The 20834-nt window shown below is 41.9% G+C and overlaps 1 protein-coding gene across 1 annotated transcript; it reads left to right on the top strand.

Moving 5' to 3' along the window:
• The first annotated feature begins 1513 nt into the window (after positions 1-1513).
• Positions 1514-13067, top strand: cavin4a (caveolae associated protein 4a). The gene is made up of 2 exons (XM_069170042.1): positions 1514-2188; positions 10862-13067. The coding sequence occupies exons 1-2, from the start codon at positions 1781-1783 to the stop codon at positions 11450-11452; spliced, it is 999 nt and encodes a 332-aa protein (XP_069026143.1). The 5' UTR covers positions 1514-1780; the 3' UTR covers positions 11453-13067.
• The last annotated feature ends 7767 nt before the right edge of the window (positions 13068-20834 follow it).

Here is a 20834-nt window from a genome sequence, read left to right as displayed (position 1 = left end):
CAAAATTAAAAATGATAACCAGGCGGCATTTTAAATTAAATAATTAGACTTTATCTGCTGCTATGTTTTTCCTAAAATGAGGCCATATCAGTTACATAGATGCTAATTGCAACAAGATATGATGATAAAGTGATTATAAAAAGGCTACCAATTAAATTAGGCTCGTCAACGGAAACAGAAGATAAGAATGTAAATTAAGACAAAGATGCATGTATGTTAACTTGCCCTCAAATATACAGAAATTAAAGGAAAAGATTGGATGGTGATTACTATTATTATTTTACAGCTTAAGTGTAGTTCATATCGTTAGCTTGGGGGAAAATAAACATAAACCACCTTCTAAAGCAGTTTAATTCACGCTAAAAATGCGAGACGAAATTTTGCATTTTCTTCCTACTTCAACAAAGCTATTCAATTATTTACTGTTCTCTGAGGCACTAAAGTGTTCACGAAATATTCAGAACTTTTGTCTCTTACATTCGAATCAATATTTTGAAAGTGAATTAAAGTTATCGGAGCAGCCCTCGACCAATCGGCTTTGACCACCATGTAATCGACGTTTGTGCCGAAACTCCGCCGCCTTTGATGTCACTCCTACTGGTCTGTGATTGGTTCGTTCCTTCGAAGCAGCTTAGCAAACCTTAACGTGAACAAGGTTTCCAGACTATAATTAGCAATGACTGAAGCAGGCTAGGAAAACCCCTCGACAGGAAAAAAAAAAAAAAAAAAGGAAAACTGAAACTTTTGCGATACTTTAAGGTTATTTCATGAACAGGTTAGTCTCCATTTGACTGGAACACAATGGAGTCGTTTCGGTACGATTTAAGAGTCACTAAATGAAGATGTACTTATATACGAAGCCCTTTTTTTTTTAACACTTTTTTGATAGATGAGGAAGGGAATTCACAATTTATTTTTCTACACTTTCAAACAGGTGGACCAGCCTACAAAATCCATTGTACACAGAGTAATGCTCAAACTAAATAAATCAGTGGCTGTTCAGAGGACCGAGAGTTAAAATAGCGCCGGTCCGACACTCCTCACGCTGCAAAACTGTCAGTCATCTCTATAAAGAGCTTCAGATCTCAATCACTAGTCAATGTTTGGACTCTGGCGCCCACGGAGCAACGTAAAAAGAGCAGAGCTGCAAGTGTTTTAATCCCCCGAAAACATTCCAGCGCTGTGTAATCAGACCAGACAACTGTGGCTTCTTTTGCATCTGTCGCCGCGGACCTGCGGAAAACGACTGCCGAGCTGTCGTTGATGTACATGTTTCACAGCTGCGCGCACGAACACTCGGCAAATAACGGAAAAAAAATTATGAATCAGCCCGCGTGGGTCCTAACAAAGCTGAGCGGGACTCGGATGGGGATTTCCATCATCCCCTGCTTTGCATCTTCCCAAAATGTCAGAGTGTCGCCTTACAAAGAGTTTTTATTTTTAGCACGAGGGAGGGTGGAGGGGGGGTTTGGGGGGAATTTTGTGTGAGCACTGCCGCTCCCCTCCGGGTTAATCACCCAACCCACATCCCGATGAGGACTGAATTCATGTTCTCTCCGGGTCCCGAGGCCTTTTTTAAAAAGGGGTAGGTGGAGTTTCCCCTCTCTCCTGTCCCCAGACCTGACTCAGGGTCACAGCGGTCGGGTGTTGCGACTCTCCGGTCTCCCTGCTGGTAACCCCCCACCCCCAACGGTCCTTGTCCCGTTTCCCCCAAAGCGAAACCTCAAATCTTTTAAATCCAAGATCCGAGTCATCCGGAAAAAACAACAACAACACTGCAATGGATCAGCACAAGTATCGCACGGCGGGCGTCCAGGAGAAGCTGGAGATCGTCGGGGTGGAGGACGAGGCCGGGAACCCCATCAGCGCCCTGACCATCCTGTCCCTGCTGGAGCGAGTGGCCGGCATCATCGACAACGTCCAGTCCTGCCAGCAGCGCATGGAGGAGCGTCAGCAGGACCTGGAGAGCAACATCAAGACCATCCAGGGGGACGTCATGAAGCTGGCCAAGGACCACACCGACACCAGCGGCACGGTGGAGAAGCTCCTGCAGAAGACCCGCAAGGTCAGCGCCAACGTCAAGGAGGTCCGGGCGCGCGTGGAGAAGCAGAACGTTCGCGTCAAGAAGGTGGAAACCACGCAGGATGAGCTGCTCACCCGCAACAAGTTCAGAGTCGTCATCTACCAGGTAAGAAGACGATCAAAGTGCCGTTTGGTAAAATGTCAACGCGGTTCACATGTTTTGGGGTTTTGACTTTCTGAATGAGGGTGACGGAACCTTTTTCCCAACCCTGAGATTGGAGACACCGATTTTTTTCAAAATCTTTAGACAACTTAATGTATGATATTTAGACTTAAATCATTTTGAATGATTGTCCAAGTACATCCGTGTCTACGAATCGATGGTTTCAGTCATTCGTCAAGCAAACAATTGTTGGGTTTTGGACTTTATAAGACTTTTATTTATTTATATCTTTTAGAAAATCCCAAGTTTACCCCCAATTAGACCAGTCATAAATATTACATAACTGCCTAATCTCAATTATTTAAGGTGACTTTAAGGATTTTGCATCGTCTGGACAGAAATGTCATATTTCCATCACTATTTTAAATGTTGGTTTCCACCGTCTGAGGTTTGACTCGTTGTTTTTAATGACGTCACCTTGTTGCACCTCTTTCTTCTGCTGTGGTTTGATGACTCGACTGGAGAATTTGCGCCACCAACTGTTTGGCTTGAGATGCTCAACTTCTGTAGTCAACTGACCGTATTTCGATGAGCCACTATTTCCGTTAACATCACGGATTCTGTTGCAAACCCAAACGCCACAGCCAATAACTGGCTCTCCTTCTACATAAAGTAAATAATTCAACTGTGATTAGCCTTGTAGAATAATAGTGGCATAAAAGGAACTGGAAAAAGATGACTGAAATGGTCATTTGTATGACAATTGTTTGTCAACTAAAGATTAATGATCGTGACAGCCCTACTCACAATAAACTGTTTTTGTTAATTTTTTTATGAGGATTACTGGATAATTTACTATCTAGAATCTCTGGTTGAACTGGTTTAAATATGTGAATCTTGTGACAAAGGTTAACGTTAAAAAAGTTGGAAACCACTGGATTAATTGATCAAATTAAATAATAATGCAATTTACGTTCAAATATCAATAACAATGTGTGAAGTTACCGAAAACTTGGGTTCAAATCTTTGTTTTTCATACATTTAGTTTTTGTGAGTTTTTCACTCCCAAACTTAAACTTGTCCGACAGAGCACCCAGTATTTGAAACCAAAAGCAAAGGCAAGACCAAAAACATTGTTATCTCTTATCGTACCTTTAGGAAAATATTTCATCTTTGTCCTTCACAGTTATTTAGGTAATAAAGAAAATTGTCCTTCAAAGCCTTTAACAACAAAAAAAAAACCATTCAATTTAGTCAACCAAATGAGGACCTCAAGTCAAACTAGATTCGGGTTCCTGTTTACGAGAAACTGGAGCGTAATGAAATATAAGACGAAGTAGGACAAACTCGGGCTCCGAGCAACAAGTTCATTAAGCCGCGTACGCTCCGAGAGAGCGAGCGGCGATGTGAGGAAATGAAGGGCGTCTGAAGTTCAAACCGTTGAGAGCCCTTGACTCTGCAACACTGGTAATTTACAGGAACGCATCCTCGTTACGTCGAGAGGGCACACTTTCATCCAGAGAGTGGTCGGCCATAATCAGGTCGTCTGAAATGCATGAAAACAAGGTGATTCACCGCCGAGTTTCATGAGTAATCAGAAACGCTTCACCGAACTCGTTAATCTGGAGCCATTTAAGCAATTTTTCCAAACCGCAGCAACATTTGCATTAATACGTATTCCTGGGGAGCTTTCTCTTTTCACCAAGGGTTGAAAGATATAAAAAAAAAATACGGGGCTCATCTCCAAGCAGAGATGCGATATGTTAGTTAAGAGCGCGAAGTGAGTAAGATTACTTCGAGGCACTTGTGCTGATTGAGGAGACGGACGTCGTTGAGGAGATGGACAGATTTTGTAATAACGTCCAATTGAGGCTCTGCGGGGATTTCAGCCGGACAGGAAAAAAAAAAGAAAACGTTTTTCTCTGAACTGAAAGGATTTTGAACAGTTGATCAAAGAGAGTCTGTTCATCACCGCAGGCTGTGTGAGTTCAGCTTTAGTCAGACGGGTAGAGAGAGCGGTGTCAAATTTTGAATCTAAATCGGCAGAGTGGAGTCAGGCAGGAAACACCTTTCGCTAAATGGCTCTTTGTTTGCAATTTACTAAGTTTATTTTGGTAAAACTCACTATTATACACATATATCCTCAATCAAAGACCTGTCAAAGTCTCGCCAAATAACTGACCCATGCTGGGTGGTACTTCAGCGTAGAAATACCGGTGGATCTTCGGTAAAATGAAAATATGCTTTTCTGACAGTTTTTCAGTCAGTGAGATTTTAAGATTCATATCAACCTCAATTAGGGAACTGCCTATCATTGGGTGTTATTTGGGTTGGCTCGTTCGATTGGTCTCTTTTTTTTAATTTTTTTTAAAGTTTACGAGTCTATGCGGGTCGGGTTCGGGTCAATAGTCACGGCATGTGTCGCTTAGCTTAGCGTAAAGACTGGGGAACAAGAGGAACCTTAATGTGGACGCAATCACTAATGTAAAATAAAACTTTTTGTATTCTTTGGAAGAGTTGAGCACCGCAACTATTTACTTGGACTGATTGCGTGGTTTGCTTGGTTACCACCGTGCCTGAACAGAAACCAAAGCCGAATGCATCTGGCAACTTGTGCTAAACCTGTTGATGCTGCCCAGAAGCACTAAGCGGATTAATAAAAGGAATATGTAAAGCGTATTACTCCCCCCATAAAAACACAATTACATTTCTGTTTACAGCGCTTTAATTACCTGCAAGGGACATACACGAGTGTTTGTAGCTTGTTTGTGAACCACAAAATGCCCCTCGGTTATTAGACTTGTTTCGAGGTAACTAGTACTAATTTGCCTTGAGAGTCAAGAGCGGACTGCAAACTAGATTTCAACGGTCTCCTGCTGAAATTAAAAACCTGCGTTTCCTTGTTCATTATTTTAAGAGGAGGCTGTTTTGATTAAATTGAGTGCCTCAAGAGTTCACAAACCTTTTTCAAAGCTTTAGTCGTTGTTTGAGGAATTACAAGACAATATTCAAAATGTTGGCTTATTTGTTCAAATTTAAAATGTCATGTTTTGACTTTGTTGTCCTCTTTCAAGATGCCAAGGTGGGTTTAAACACAAATTCTTCTAGTTTCAAGCATCTTGAAAAAGATCGTAATTTATTAGTAATATAAAGCCAAATTCGTGGTCTGTTGTATTGGTTTTAAGGTTATATTGTGATTTTGTAAGGACTATATATATATATTTGTTTTTTTGCTGGTTTTAGGGATCTTTGCTTCACCCATTTTTTTTTCTCCAAAAAAATATGAAAAAGTTATTTACAGAATATTTTGGATTGTTTTTAGTTTTTGCAGTGCTATTGTACAGATTGCATCTGCTTCCATCTATTCTACTAAATCGTCTTTTTCTATGTTTTCTGCATATAAAACCTACCTAAAAAAAACAAGTGCATTAATGCCATTAATTTCTGCCTGTAATGAAAATCTTGACCTCCTCAGTGAAAATGCGGTCATCACATTTATGCAAAGCCTCTTGTAAAACATAAAACCCTGCTGAAATGAAAGACGGTCGGCTGCGCGGAGAAGCTTTCAGCACTCGTTGTGAGATCGGAGCTTCTATCCTCGATAACGTACGAAACTTCAGAATAGTAACTGGAGCTCAATGTGCCGCTAACAGCTGCTGTGGATCCGTGACAGAGGAACCTATTCTGGGATCACAGCATTCTCCCTCGCTGCCAGCAGGGACAGGCCATAAACTGCTGTCAACCGGAATTGAGGGTCTGATGTGGCAGCTTATCACAGGGGTCAATATACAGCGAGAGACGGGGTGTCAATCAACTTGACCCGCTGCTGGTAAAAAAAAAAATTTTTTTAAAAGCCAGCTTTAACTGCCATTTGAACGATAGTAGAAGAGGTAAGAAATAATCTGAGATAAGACAAGATGTAGAGAAAAACAAAAATACAGCTGCACTGTACTTACTTTCTTTTTGCTCTATTTTTGGTCTCCACCAACTCCCTGAGACAAACAAACGTCCGTCTCTTCATCTGCAAAATGTTTGACTACGTGATAACTATGTTCCGCTATTTGATTTAGTTATTTATTTGCTTTATCTAGCCAACAGCTTCAACATTTCGAGATGATAATTATGGATGTTTTTTTGGGGGGTTTTGTGGATGTCGTGGACGCAAACGTCGGTTTCTTCAGAGGGCCGAACCCAATATATACAGAGCCGAGATAATCCTCCGTTTGAATTCAAAACTTAACGTCTGTAAGCATAACACAGATTGTTTGTGGTACTTGCGGTCTCTCGTGTTGCATTGCTGCGACGCTAACGTATAAAAATAGAGGACACCAGCTAGCCAAATGAAGCTCATTAGACAATCTTGACATCTGTTCTTGGCGCTTTATAAATTACATGTTGAAGTGTTCGAAGACGTGACATCCCTGAATTTAGACCATGGATTGTATCTGTAGCATCCAGACCTGAAAAGTGAAACCAACGCGGAAGCATGCAGTACCGCCGAGGGCCACCGGAGGCGTCAGGACTGTAGTTCACAATCCAGTGACATCAGGACAGGAGGGAAACATTTTTCGTAACTGTTTTTATCTCGCATTAGAATAAGTATTAGTGCCAGGCGTACAACAGTTCACCTTTGTTCTCGACATTTTCACTTTATTCTTGAAATGCAAACTAAAAACAACGTCTTCCTCCCCGATTTTTTTTTTTTTTTTTTTTTTGTGCTTAATACTCCGTCATCGGATCCTGACTGCAGGGACCGGCCACCTTTATTCTTTCTTTAGGGACCGTCAACAGGCTCTATTTGCGGAGGCTCCAATTCTGTTCACATGGGGCGGGTAACACTAGAAGTATAGGTCTGCATTAAAATAATCAACCTGCTCCTGTCATCGGTCCAAAATTACACAAAGAATCAGAGAAGCCAAAGCTCTGTTGTGTTTCTTGATAGACGACCAGCTGCCCGCCGTTTTAAGAAGGTTTTCGGTTTGATTGTTAAGTTTATTATAAACGATTTCTATTTAAATGCAAATTAGTAAAAATGCATTCCAATTTTACAGTAAGTACACTGTAAGTTTTTTTTAAGTAATATCAGAAAACATTGTCCCTGACCTAAAGCGGAGTAATATTTCCTTATTACTTTTTTTTTTTTCATGTTTCCAAGTTTTTGTTGTGATTTTGTCAAAAAAGATCGCAAGAAGTTATGAGCTCAAAGCTCCTGTTGAGTTTTCGACTGAAAGTCAGACAAAACAAGTCACTCTGTCGGGATGTAATTGTCTAATCAAAGTCTAATAATCATCAGTAATGAAAATAATTGGTACTGATTAACTAAGGGTACTTCAAACCTCAAGGTCAGAAACAATGTCAAATACAATGGATTTATTTTAGTAAAAGTGCAAATTATGTTCAGCGTACTCACATGATTTTATGCAACACATACCAGTCAATCTAAAGAAGCAACTTTCCATAAATACTTTAAGCCGAGATTGATTTTGCTCCTGACGACACATAAATCAGACAAGTATATTTTATTCACATTTTTGATTGACTGCGTCCAGTCTTTGTGCTAAGCTACGCTAACGGAGTCCCGCAGGTCCCGGACACGTCCCGGACACGGAAGGCAACGATCGATAAACGTTCCCCGTCAAGACGACTCCCCGTCTACGTTCCCGACAGGTAGACGAGACCGTGCTTTTTTTCCCACATGGGGTCCAGGGTTAGCCCGAGTCAGATGCCGCCTGCAGAGGAGACAGTCGCGGTGTTGAGTTTCCTCGTGACTGATGTGCTGTCGGGTTATTCTGAGGCCTCCGTTCGTCTCCTAATATAGAGCTTCAGCTGCGGTCGTTTAAACGGGAAGCGGCGAGTGCTTTTGTTGGAGACGGTCGTCGCCGGTGGCTGAATAATGACGGGCCGGACGGTGGGCAGTAATAAGAAAAAGACAGATGGCTTCATATAAATGGTTTTACACCCAGGGCCCTCCGCTCCGCCTCGGCTGTTGTTTATCCGGCGCCGGGGCGTCAGAGGACGATGTGTAATTTCACAGGATGTGTTGTGGTGATTTTTTTGTTTTTTTTGTTTCTTGGTTTCTTGGTTTTCCATCATTTTGTGGTCATTTTGATGTTTTTATGTGTCTGTGTTTTCAGCACCTGTTTGTATTTGTTTTGAAATATTTTTGTATCTATTTGTTGACGTCTTGTTACGTTTTGAGTCTCTTTCGTGTTGCGTCTGCTTGAAGTCGCTCTGAAGGAGTTTTCTTTGTTTCCATTTAGTGTCTTTTTTGTGGTCGTGTGGAAATTCTTTTATCGTTTTGAGTCGAGTTTTGGTTGTTGCATTTCTTTGTTGTCCTTTCGCTTGACTTTGTTTACGTTGTCTCTGGAATTGTTTTTGTTGCCGTTTGGTGTCATTTTTGTGCCCCTGTTCCAGAGCCCGGTAGACCCCGTTTAGTTATCTTTCCTTTATCGACCGTTAAAAAAAAAAAAGGTTGTGAGATGCTGTGTTTCAAAACTGTGACTGATTCTCTCTTTTTTTTTCTGTGTTAACATAATTACCGTCTGTGATGGCTCTGAACTTCCTGCCGGTCTCTCCCTGTCCTTCCTCCATCGGCACCGAGGTTATTAATACATACTTTGACCCACATTCCCTGCCGGTGTAATTATTGTGTCATTCGGTGTCCGGACGTGCTCCGACGACTCCTCCCTGATTAATGAGTGTGATCGTCACAGGTGGCCGCTGCTTAATTAGGATTAATTGGCTTTCACATCCAAAGTCACCTGTAGGTTGCAGCAGGTGGAGCAGGCCCGGGAGGAGCTTCCAACACGGCTGGTTCGTTTCTGTCGACCATCAGACGCATATGACAGTCCTGCTTCTTTTACATTATCTTTTACATTCGATATTTTGTTTTTTTTGTCAAGAGGAAAAAATTTGATGTGTTAGCAATATTTGTTAAGGGATTAAAAATCACGTAAAAACAGCAACAGCGATGTCAAATCGAGTTCGCTTTTACTCATCCAATATCTCTATCCTCTGCTAGACCAGAATCATCCTTCTTACTGAATAGTAATATTAGAGTCTTTTCTTTACGTTACAATGAAAATATGTTTGCATTTTCAGCAGTGAAAATGTGTTCTTGTCCAACAACGTAGTCAACCGCATCGTTGCTTAAAGCAACGCCCTTTGATTTGATTGGCAGACGAGAGGCGGTGCAAGTTTCAAACGAGAACCAATCAGAAACGAGGCTCAAAATTTAAAGATGCAAAGGGACTGAATGAATGTTGTATGACACGATTTTTACCGAAAAGAATATATCCGGATGTAACCTCTTTTTTATTATCGACATTTTGTGTAGTAACTGTAATTTAGTTACAGGTTTTATCCTCAATAACTGTAACTGATTACAATAAAAAATAAAAAATCATTTAATTTCCTAACTCCATTACATGTAACTAGCTGCTTCCAAACACACATTTTTGTTGCACTTACATGTATATTTAATTATTACGAGGACAGTAGGATTAAGTCTTTAGTAATCTTGAATACCTGAATTGTAATGACAAAACCAGTCTGACAGGGACCAGCGGTTCGTCATGGCTGAAACCAGATGGCGCTGTTATGACTGGTGGTCTTGGGTTCCTGGTGTTGATCCGGCTTCCCGTCTGAATGAGGTTGAGTTACTGCTCGTGAGTAAAAATAGGAAAAACTTGATCTCATGACGATGCCACTGGTTTCAGAGTCAAATAGGCTGTAGGTCAGAGAATCTCTCAGGAATATCGTATTTTGTATCTGAGCCCGCCGTCATCTTAATGTGCAGAACGGTGATTTATCCGTAGCGGATGGAAGAGATGGATGGATATCAGTCTCATCAGTGTGTCCAGTGCAGAGAGGCATCTTGTGATTAAGCAACAGTTAAGGTGTAAAACTTTGAAAGAGAAAACCAAATGTATTACGTAAAACGTTTTAGATGAACCGATGCTGAAATTAAAAACCTGGCAGAATTTTAAAGTACACGACCATTTTGGGAAATAATCTGGTCTTCCAGAGTCCAAAATATGACCATTGTGAAAAACAGGTCCAGGATGTGTTTTGCCCAGTTATTAATTTTGTTTTAGTCAAAGTTTTTTCATAGTTTTTCTGGTCAAAAATAATAGTTTTTGTCATGGTTTTTGAAATGTACCCTGCTTACTAGACCAGAAACGGTGGGAAACTACTAGCCTACGACTAATAACCTCTATTAAATGCAAGAAAAAAAAAGAAAAAAAATACAGCTGTGAAGCTTTCTGGTTTAGCAATTTGAATTAGAGTTTGTTTTTTGTTTTTTTTGGGTGAAGATAAATCCAAGAATGGCTCAATTTGTCCCAACTGCAGTGAAACTAATTGGCCAGACGAACCCCTGAAACCCTCACTGCTTTGATGAGAAAAGTAGGGACAAAGGTCAGAATGGATCTCGGGTAATCCTTGTCACATTTTACAATCTCAGAACGAACCGTTACCAGCAAATTAAAGGAGCATCAAAGCTCCCAGGAGCTGTGCATTTCTATCCAAATCTCTGGATGATGTTGAACTAAGTACGTTTTGTCTTTATCACGTTGAAATGACGGCATGTCTTCTGTCTCTGGTCTGGCAACATGTGATCTAAAGCAAATCTTCCCTTTGAGGACAATAAAATATATCTGTGTCTTATCTCTTTAGGGTGAGGCGGAGATCCCGTCAGTGGCCGTCACCAAGTCTCCCAAAGGAACCGGCCTGGAAGGGCTGGAGATCGAGCCCGACTGCTACGATATACCCGCCGACCTCTCTTCCGACGAGGAGTACCTGAGCGTGGAGGAGGCCGACCCCTCGCGAGCCGCTCGCCTCAAGAAGTCCGTCGCGAAGAGCACCGAAACGCTGAAGGCCGCCTTCTCCAAGGAGAAAATGAGCAAAACCAAGGACAGCCTGGGCAGCAAGTTCCACAACCTGGGCGAGAAGGTCATGCCGCCCGAGCGGAGGGAGAAGATGCACCAGGCCGGCGAGCGGCTGAAGCAGTCCGGCGGGCGGCTGAAGGAGAACATCGCCAAGAAAGCTCCGACCAAGGAGACCTTCCGCATCAAGCTGAAGAAGGAGCGGGCCGTCGCCGAGGGCCAGGAGGGCGCCGAGACCGAGTCCGAGCTCCAAACCCAGGGCACGCCCGAGGCGCTGGCGGAGGGTGTCGCTTACACCGAGGTCGCCATGGAAACCAAGAGGGAGGGCCCCGTGGAGGAGGCCGGCGCCACCCGGATATCGGAGGAAGACTACAGGAAGTAGATGAGCCGGAGCTGACACGGAAGAGGAAGGGAGGGACGCTGGAAGAGAAAACTTATCACGGCCGGGAGTTATAGAGAGAAGCTCTGTGATTGGTCGACGCCGATGATGGACGTTTGATTTATTTGAATGTATTAAAATGGAAGAAGTTGCTACGGAAACCGGAAAATCATCAGAATATAAACTGGTTAATTATAAAAATCTGCTAATTGAAGACATCGGGTTTGGTCTGTTGTCGTTTGTTGACTAATTCGTGAATTCAGATTGCCGTGTCGATTTAGCGTCAAACGCGCAGGTGGTCGGGGGTTTACATTTGCACAAGAGGGTAAAAAGAACGAAGGCAAGTTAGCTGGTCGATCTTCGAAAGGCGTGATGAATGTAGAAGTTCGTGTATTCGTCTTTTATCTGGAAAGTACATATGATATTGTACATACTGCCAAACAAAAGCGAGGAGGTGAAAAATGGCCTCAGCTGGTCTCTGAGAAGAGAAACTACCGCGACGTCAACGGCAGACTGGTTTCTGTTTCGGGTTTCGGAGTCGGACAGGAAACCTTGTGGTGCTAGAAAAAGCTTCGGCAGACATTGAAGCATGACGCTGCGTTCGTGTCGACGCCGCCGCTCAACGTAAACTGGTGCGTTTTCGTTCCCGGCTCTTCGTTGAGCCTTTGTGATGCTTAAGTTAAAAATATTTGAACCAAATACTCTTGTGTTTTTCTGGAAAAAAAAAAAATCCTCGGGTACAATTGTTTTCCACATTTTCCCCGATATTAGAAATTGTGCAAAAGATAATTTAAATCACGTTCTGTGGGTTCGATTAAAGCTCCCAAACAATCCACCTTTTGCACACACAAAAAAAAAAAAAAAATCTTTGTCCAGTTCAGCTTCGAGTTTAATTGAGGAGCACACGTACACATTAACTGGTTGTAAAACGAATTAAAAAAAAAAAGAAGAAGAAAAACAACCTTGCATGAACTTGTGCGGCCCCCCTTCTCACTCACGGTGACATTGCACAGACTTTAATTACTCGTCTGAAAGTGAATGTGGTGGATTTACGGCGGCGTGAGCTCTGTGGAGTTTGGTGGCTTCAAAGCTTTTTTTGAACTCTGCTGCATTTTGGCGTATGAATGTTGTATTTTCGGCTGCTTGATATTCATAGTTTCTTTTGAAGTTTTATTCTCCTGGAGTGATTACTGAGGTTCATCGGGATCACAGGGTTTTTAAGTTTCTGCCGCTTCGGTCATCAGATATTCTTTAATATATACAGTAGAAGCTTTGCATTCGCAGTGCCGTCACTATACATCATGTGCTGACATGATGTATACGATGTGCCTTATTCTGAAAATACACTTCCTGTATATGCTTAACTTCTGTTTCATTTCATACTTATATTTATGTTCCTGTATTGCTGCTGATGAAGGAATTTAATGCAGCAGGTATATTTGGGTTCATTTCTTGCATTTATTCTTTTTTTTTTCATTTTTGATCACGGCTCAGTTTCGTTTTGTTGCTATTTTTACAATCATCAGTCACAAACGCCTTAAAATGAAAAACAGCTGACTGCTGTTTTTTGGCCTGTACTCATTTATTTTGTACAAATAAAATTCTCATGAAACCTTCATCCACGGTGAAAATATATTACTTCTGCTGCATAAATAAACACTACTGTTCTGTGTTTTTTGTTCTCTTATTATTGTAAATTTAGGCCAGAAAAGCTTAGAAAAAGTTCAAATGTGATTTATAGTTTATTATTAAGTCATTGACACGCGTACGTTAGCCACTGAGACACTGTTGCCTGCTTACTACAAACTCTACTCTGACCAAAAGTAAACTACATAAACTGCTAATTATCGACATCCGTTCTAATTCCACAAGATGTGATTGGTTGATGCCGTTTCCTCATTTAGCTAAAGCTCAAGAAAATCGACCGCCTTAAAAAAAAACTCCCGAAAAACAACAACAATTAAACAACATTTGAACTCTTATTTTTCCATGTCATTTTCACGTATTTCTTTTCAATTTTTTTTATAAAGTACTCGTTACGAAAACAACGGTACGAAAAAAAAGATATTGACGTGTGATGAATTACTCGTACAGCCTGAAGGATTTTTAGAAGAAACTGGAACATTTTCAACAGGTTTTGTTGCTTTTCATAATATCAAGGCACTTTTTTTGTAAACATTAAAAAAGAAAGTACAAATACAAACCCGTTTCACACTTTACATTCGATGTTACAAATTTCAGTCACATAAAATCACATTCATTTATAGAATGGATTAACAGGGATAAAGTCAGTATTCAGTCCCTGTTCATAAAAATGGACACACCACCAGTTTCTGTAGGTTTATTATAACTTATGTAGCTGCAGTTCTGTATTTAATTTTCACCACGTCTGACTCTTTGATCCTCATCACTTTACAGATGGGAGAGTTTTTTTTATTTTTTTTTTATCAGTAACATCTGTTTAACAGCAGCGACAGAGCCTCAGATCATCTCTCCTCCCTGATCTCATCTGTCTGTGGCTCAAATTAAATCAATGACTGGATGTCGGGCTCGGGCAAAACACAATCGCTCAACTGAGTCAGCAGACTCCTGCGGATTCACCCCTCCGCCGGCACCGGGCTCCGAATGAAACGCCAATCACTCCGCTTTCGCTCTGCAGGGGATTTACAGTCCGACTGGTTTCTCTGAGGTCGCGGCAGTTTGTCGAGTGTGAATTTATTGCGTTTATCGCCGACGCCGAGGCCCCTCGTTTCCTAAAACAATCCGATCAAACTACCGGCTGCAACATAAACCCTGTAAAAGATGAAGGGCGGATAAAGGAAGCTCGGGAATGATCCAGTTATCTGCAAGGTGCTTTATTTTTGAAAGGAGAATTGCATTATTTCATCGATAACGTGGTCATCTCCGCCGCCCAAAATATCTCGTTCAGTATATATATTCACTCAGTGACGTTACGGTCGGTGCTGGATTGGATCAGTCGAAGGGCGCCTTAAAATCGACGCTCCTGTGACTGGTTGTGAAGTGTCCCTGAACTGGTCGTAACCTTAACCTTAAACCTCCCACGACGTATCAACAAATCGCTGGCAGAACCTTCACCAATCTCCAATCCAACCCGGCACCATCTGACGTAAAAAAAAAATAAAAAAGATTTATGAACTCAACTCATCTACAAATTACAAGAAATAGACAAGAAGCTGCAATAAAGCAGCTGAGACAACATTATCAGGCGATGTGCACGTGGACGTACCTTTCAGTCGGACATCTTTCATGTTGCCGTCAGAGGGAATGAGTCGGTTCCGGGATTGATGACGGCGTTAAATCCTCCTCTCGAAGTTCACCGGAGAAACATCACTGTATTAATGTTTTCCCGTGTCAACCCGATATCCCGGGAACGCTTCGAGGGACATTCTTTAAATTTGGCACAAATGTTCACTTCGACTCGAGGGTAAACTTATTCAAATTTGGGTGTTGAGAGGTCAAAGGTCACTGTCACCTGACTCCAAACCCGTGGTCGTTACGCAAGATATCTACAGAAAACCCCCCCAGTGGATGTAGCTTCTGGGTCTGAAAAATGAGGCAGATGCGGAAGCGCCTTAAGCTGCGATACCACCGGGTGGCGCCAGAGGGTCGGCTCCAAAAAGCCTCCATAGACTCCTATTCAACTTCTCTCATGAAATTCTCAGTCAATAAAAGTTCTCCACGAGTTATGTCGGTTTTGCTCGTTAAAGTCGCTCCTTCTTATTAGTTTTCTGGCCGACCATCAGAAAACAATTCCCGTCAATATAGAAAATGCTTCAAAAGGCCATGTTTTATTTATTTGGGGGCGGGGGCGTCTGTTTGATTGACAGGCCCCACTCTAATATCATTCGATTTTGGTGGTCAAAAAGGTCTCAGGAATGTCTAGAGGTACCTTTAGATTTAGTTGAAGTCGTGGACGAAGTAAATAGATTTAGGTGATTGAAGGTCAGAGGTCGATGTCAATCTGACCGCACGTCTGTTCTATTTACAGCTTCTTTTGCAGCAAAATCTGTATTTGTTTGGACACACATAAATAAGAAAAAGTTCTGTTGGACAGCTTTGATTAAACGGCTGCACTGAGTTAAAGCGACCGTGCAAAATTATGAATCTGTGCGCTAATTGAGTCGCAGACCCCGATCTGCTCGGTGCCTCCGCCAGGTCGCCAGCGGCTCCGTCCAACGTCGGCCGCCGCCGCTTTTTATAAACCCCGACAAACTCGGGGAAACGCGACACCGCCGCCGTGTCCGCCTCGCGCCGTACCGAGACATCCGTCATCACCTGCAGGCAACCTGTGTTTTTTTTTTTTTTCCGCCCCCGTCGCCCGGGGTTGTCACGGCAACCGTTCCCACCAAAGCTTCCGAGAAGCGGAATCCAAATGATGTTAATTAATTCCCCCCCCCCCCCCTCCCTTCACCCGATCCCGATCCGTGACTCTGAGCCACATGATAACTACTTTGCTCTGCAGTGTTTCTCCTCTTGCGCCGATGCCAAAAACCATAATTCTGATTTATTTCAACGCTTCAGAGAAGAAAAGAGACAGAGACGCCACTCCGGAGTGATTGCATTCAGCTCCATCTGTTTGTTATGCATTAGCTGAGCACAATTGAGCTCTTCAAGAAATCTGTTGAAGGGAAAATGGCCTCGGGTGAAGTGCGGAGAAGGAAAAGAGGCGCTCCATTAAGACATTTTCATTTTCTCCCTCAGAGGGTTGAACACTTCTTCTGAGCCCAGAAAACACTTGAATAAACCTGCGAGAGATTCTTCCTGGGGAAGGATCTCTCAGATTGACTTGTCAAATCTGTTCTTTCAGCAGCGGGTAACACGCATTAACGCTTACACAGGTAGGATTTACATTTTGAAAAGCAGCGGGGGGAATTTGGAGAGCTGCGCTGGATTCACGCTTCTCTCCGTGTTCTTATTTCGCCTACATATATCAGGTGAAAAGACGAAGTCCCGGGCTACAATAGAGGAAATGTTTTCTGTAAAATATTCTCAGTTTCCTCCTTTGTTCATTGTGACTGCTACAAGACCGCAGAGGAGCAACCAACTGACCAAAAGTTAGATTGAAAAAACATTCAAGAATCATCTTTGGAAAAAACAACCGTGTTACTTACAAATTACATTCATGGTATAGACTCGTAATTTGCAAGTGCAACGTCACGCAGAAACATAACGGGGAAGAAATAAATGAACATATATACAAAGCAGAGTGATGGTAAATACAACGCTCTGTTTCGGCCTCGATTTAAAAGCAGCACCTTCCATATTTGGCAAATTATGAAGCATTTGCAAAAGACTTTTTTGCTTTTTAATGTCACAATATGATTGCGGAGTGAAAATAGTTAGGTCAAGGTGAAGATGAGCGTCTGAAATGTCACTAATAATCCCTCGTTGCGCAAGAAAACTGCACACAACTCCAGTAAATTAAAAGTAGTCATTTCAGCTTAAGTAAAAACTAATTAAAAACCAGTTTAGATCAAAATAAATAAAATCAGTCACTAAAGACTAAATTTAAACTTCGACACTGACTCAGCAAAATGTTAATTATCTTCAACATTTGGCCACGCCCCAAGGGGGTGTGGTTATCTAAGAAACTTTAGTTCTGGTTTACTGTTTTCTTAGATTTAACCTTTAATTTTTGTCAAATTGACCGTAAATTTAATGAATTGTGGCTCAAATTAAAAGAAGAAAATACACTATATCAGGGATGGGAAAAATAATAGCGTACATATTGTATATAATTTGGATTATTCAAGCTGTTATCAAAGATGTCTAACTTGTTCAAATACACATCAAATAAATGACTTAATTTGAAACAACCTCAAGAGAATAACGGCACCTCTTGGCTTCCATACAAAGCTTCACAATGAAAAACGTTCAATGTGGTCGCAAACTGAAGTAGAAACATTACAGTTTCATGTGTACGTACATGTTAAAATGTCCTCCTGCTCAGAGACTGTTTTTGTGTGTGAACCGCTCAACGTGTGGGAACTAATGGCTTTGCCTCTCAATCGGGTTTTTTTTTGGGGGGGGGAACATAATGACTCATCAAGCTGTGAGAAAAAAAAGAGCTTCTTCTTTCCAAAATGACAAGTCTGCCTTTTGAAAGAAAGTGACACCTTCTGTTAGGGAAATGAGCGCATGCTTTGAAGGGGGGGGAGGAATACTAATGAGGCAGTGAGCCAATCTCACGTCTGTGCTTACAACACAGCAACGATTGACAGCTCGATATCCGTGATATCCTTTAAGCCACACTGAACTCCATCAGCCGACGGTTGATGCTGCGGCGCCACTTAGAGATGCGATGACCAAAAGTTCACCAGACAAACTCTTTTTTATTTCTACAATAATTTCACAGTGTGATTCTTAAATAATTCTGCACGTAGCTTTTATTGTTACTTAATACTTTTGGCAATGTTCGAAACTGTTTTAGCTTGAAACAAGTATTATAAGCTTAATATCCTACCGCATTTTGGGCCCTAATTAATTGACATTGTGCAATTTAAAAAGCATTTATCAAGTGAATAAGTGTATCTAGGTGTTGCAAATTATTGATTTGATAATGATTGAAATAACACAACAACTTTCAAACATGAAGTGATTGGCTTTTTTTTTTTCATGTTTATATAGTTTTACGTCATTTTTACGTTTACTTTTTTAGCCATATGTCAACAGTTCTGTTGGATGAATTGTCATAATAACTAAAAAATTATATTATTGTATAACAAGAACTTTTTTGATTATCTTTATTATTATTCATAATTATTATTTTCTTGTCCAATGGTGCCAAACTAACGACAATCCAATTGGCCTCAGCTTGACAGCACACAAGTTACAACTGCTTGTCTTTAGCACATCAGCGTTGTCATTGGCAACGTGTTAGCACGCTAATTTTTTTTTGCATTCATTTTAAGCTGTGTCCATGTAGCCGAAGCTAGGCTAGCTGTGTCCTCCTGCTTCCCTGGTTTATACTGTGCTCTGCTAACCGTGTCTTAACTCGCAGACGTGACCCTAACCCTAACTTTAATATGCTCCACACTAATTTATTCTAATGTGCAAGTAGATGGTCAAGAACTTTCCTTCATAATTTCTAGTTTTTGCACCTTTTCTCTTTTTTGCTTTTGGGTGATTTTCCACATCCTTCACAACCTGACCGACTAACACTAAACTAGACCAAAACAAGGAGCTAAAATAGGCACACACAAAAAAAAGAAGCTCCGATCAGTTCATCAGTCCAGCTTTCAATTTCAAGTAAACACAACAACATTCAGGCGAGATAGGAAGAACATTTATTGTCCAACACCTCACGAGGTCGAAAAAAAAAAATCCTCTTTCCTGCCTCGACAACCCCATCGACCCCCCCCCCCCCCACCCCCACTCATTTAATGTCGCAGAGCGGTAAAAAAAAAAAACACGTCGCAACCCATCAGCCCTTTTAGAAAATATCCAGGGAAATAATGACTCTCAAATAGCAGTTATTTTTGTGCTAAAAGGCATAAATAGACTCCGAATGACGCCAAGCAGGCTGATAAGGTTCCTGCTGGCCCTCCAGCGAGGCCTCCCGGACTGCCGCTGCTCATTACCGCCTCGCTCAGGTTAAGCCGCCGATCCACCTTTGCTTCTCGTCCCAATTACCTCTCCCGTCCGAACTCTGGCGGAGCCCGCCGAGAAGGACAACCAGTGCCACGGGCATGACAACGCTGTCAGCGCCGCGCACGGGCCTGTAATCACACAGGAGTTGGCTCTCTGCGCTGGTCGGGTAAAGATTCTGGGTCTGATTTGTAGGCGTCTCGCAGCCGGCTGTCGGAGACAAACGCTCGGAGGCGGGCGGCTCTCTCGTAGCAATTAAGAGCGAAGGTTAATTTTCCATATTAACACCAAATCTAAGGCGGCAGTTTTAGTTTCAGCTTCGCGATCATTTCATCGGTCAAGTATTTGTCGTTGGATTAGTTGTTCGTCCCAGTGATTCCCATCCTTTTGTCGCTACAGCAGCATGTACAGGGTAAAGCAATACAAATTACAGAATAAAAATAGAGGAGATAGCAAAACAAAATTTTTATATAAATTTTTTTTATAATGCGCATTATATACAAATAAAAATAGAGTAACATTCAATTAAACTACAGCGCAACGAATTGAACAAAAAAAACAACAGTGCAACGAAGCATCACCCTCGAGTGTAATATTGCAAATATATACAAGTTACCGATGAAATCAAATATGTAATCTGAATGTATTTCATATTGTCGCGGCCATTCGCTCTCAGCATATGAAACTTTTTTTGTTAGTGTGATCTCCGTTTCCGTAGGCCGATGCTTAGCAACGACCCTAGCAACAGAGAGGCCAGTCCGTTTTATTTGCTTTCCGTAGACGGTTTCTCAAACTGAATAAATACAGCACATAGAAACACTAAACTGCTCAGCTAGCTCACTCTGGTTGTAAGTAAGATATCTGCTGAAAAAAATATATCAATGGAGTCGTGTATTTTTAAGATTTATTAAAACATAAATTTTACGTTGCGGGTGCTCGGAGCGACAAATATGGATCAAAAGAGATCATAGGCCTACGCTGCTGTGACGACTAACTTTCCCCACTGTGGGATTAATAAAGTCTAAAGTCTAATGTTTGAGCTCTGTTGTTGGAGCATCATATTTGATAAGATCTTGCTTTGGTATGTAAAACATTTTAATTTATAAAGTAGCCAGTGATTTTGAAAGTTAGATGAATAAAAAGAAAAGTGTATTTTCCTCTAAAAAGAAAGTGTCACAAATACCTCACATTTGTACTAAACCTGCCATATATAGAGGAATACAAACAAATGGTCTGATTGTGGGTAATATTTCACCAAAATGTTAGGATTACTCTTTTTTTTTTGGTAATGTGTGAGTCCCCCCCCCCCCCTGCGGCTCAGTGTTGTTGTATATCTGCATATGACTCCATTGCTTTCGTGTTGCGAGCGAGCGTCGGTGAGTTGAGAAGCGTCAGCGCCGTTGAAGCTGGATGCGGCACGACGAGCGTTATCAGCGATGCAGCAGGCAGTCAGCGGACCTGTCAATCAAACCCAGTCACCGGGGAGCTCCACCTGTGTGCTCGCAGACAGGCAGGGAGCGGCATGCCAATGAAACAAACACCCTCTCCCCCTCCGCCTCCCCTGTCCTCCCTACACTGCCTGCTGCACCCCACGGCGGAGGGGGTGTGGGGGGGGGGGGGGGGAGATATGAATTATTCACTAACACACACACACACACACACACACACACACACACACACACACACACACACATACACAAATACACATAGTCACAGGTAGCTTTGCTGTGTATCATGCATCACTGGACAAGGTCACATTGTTGCTTTGAGTTTGAAT

Source organism: Embiotoca jacksoni, unplaced genomic scaffold, assembly GCF_022577435.1.
Source record: "Embiotoca jacksoni isolate LCO1_2020_lvr unplaced genomic scaffold, fEmbJac1.0.p SCAF_48, whole genome shotgun sequence".
In the NCBI taxonomy this organism is placed as follows: Eukaryota; Metazoa; Chordata; class Actinopteri; family Embiotocidae; genus Embiotoca; species Embiotoca jacksoni.
The sequence above is the reverse complement of the archived record's forward strand: the minus strand, read 5'-3'. Positions and strand labels throughout refer to the sequence as shown.

Coding starts and splice junctions, on each gene's coding strand:
- cavin4a (XM_069170042.1), top strand. CDS start 1,781: ATGGATCAGCACAAGTATCGCACGGCGGGCGTCCAGGAGAAGCTGGAG. Junction 2,189..10,861: donor TCAGAGTCGTCATCTACCAG/GTAAGAAGACGA, acceptor TTATCTCTTTAG/GGTGAGGCGGAGATCCCGTC.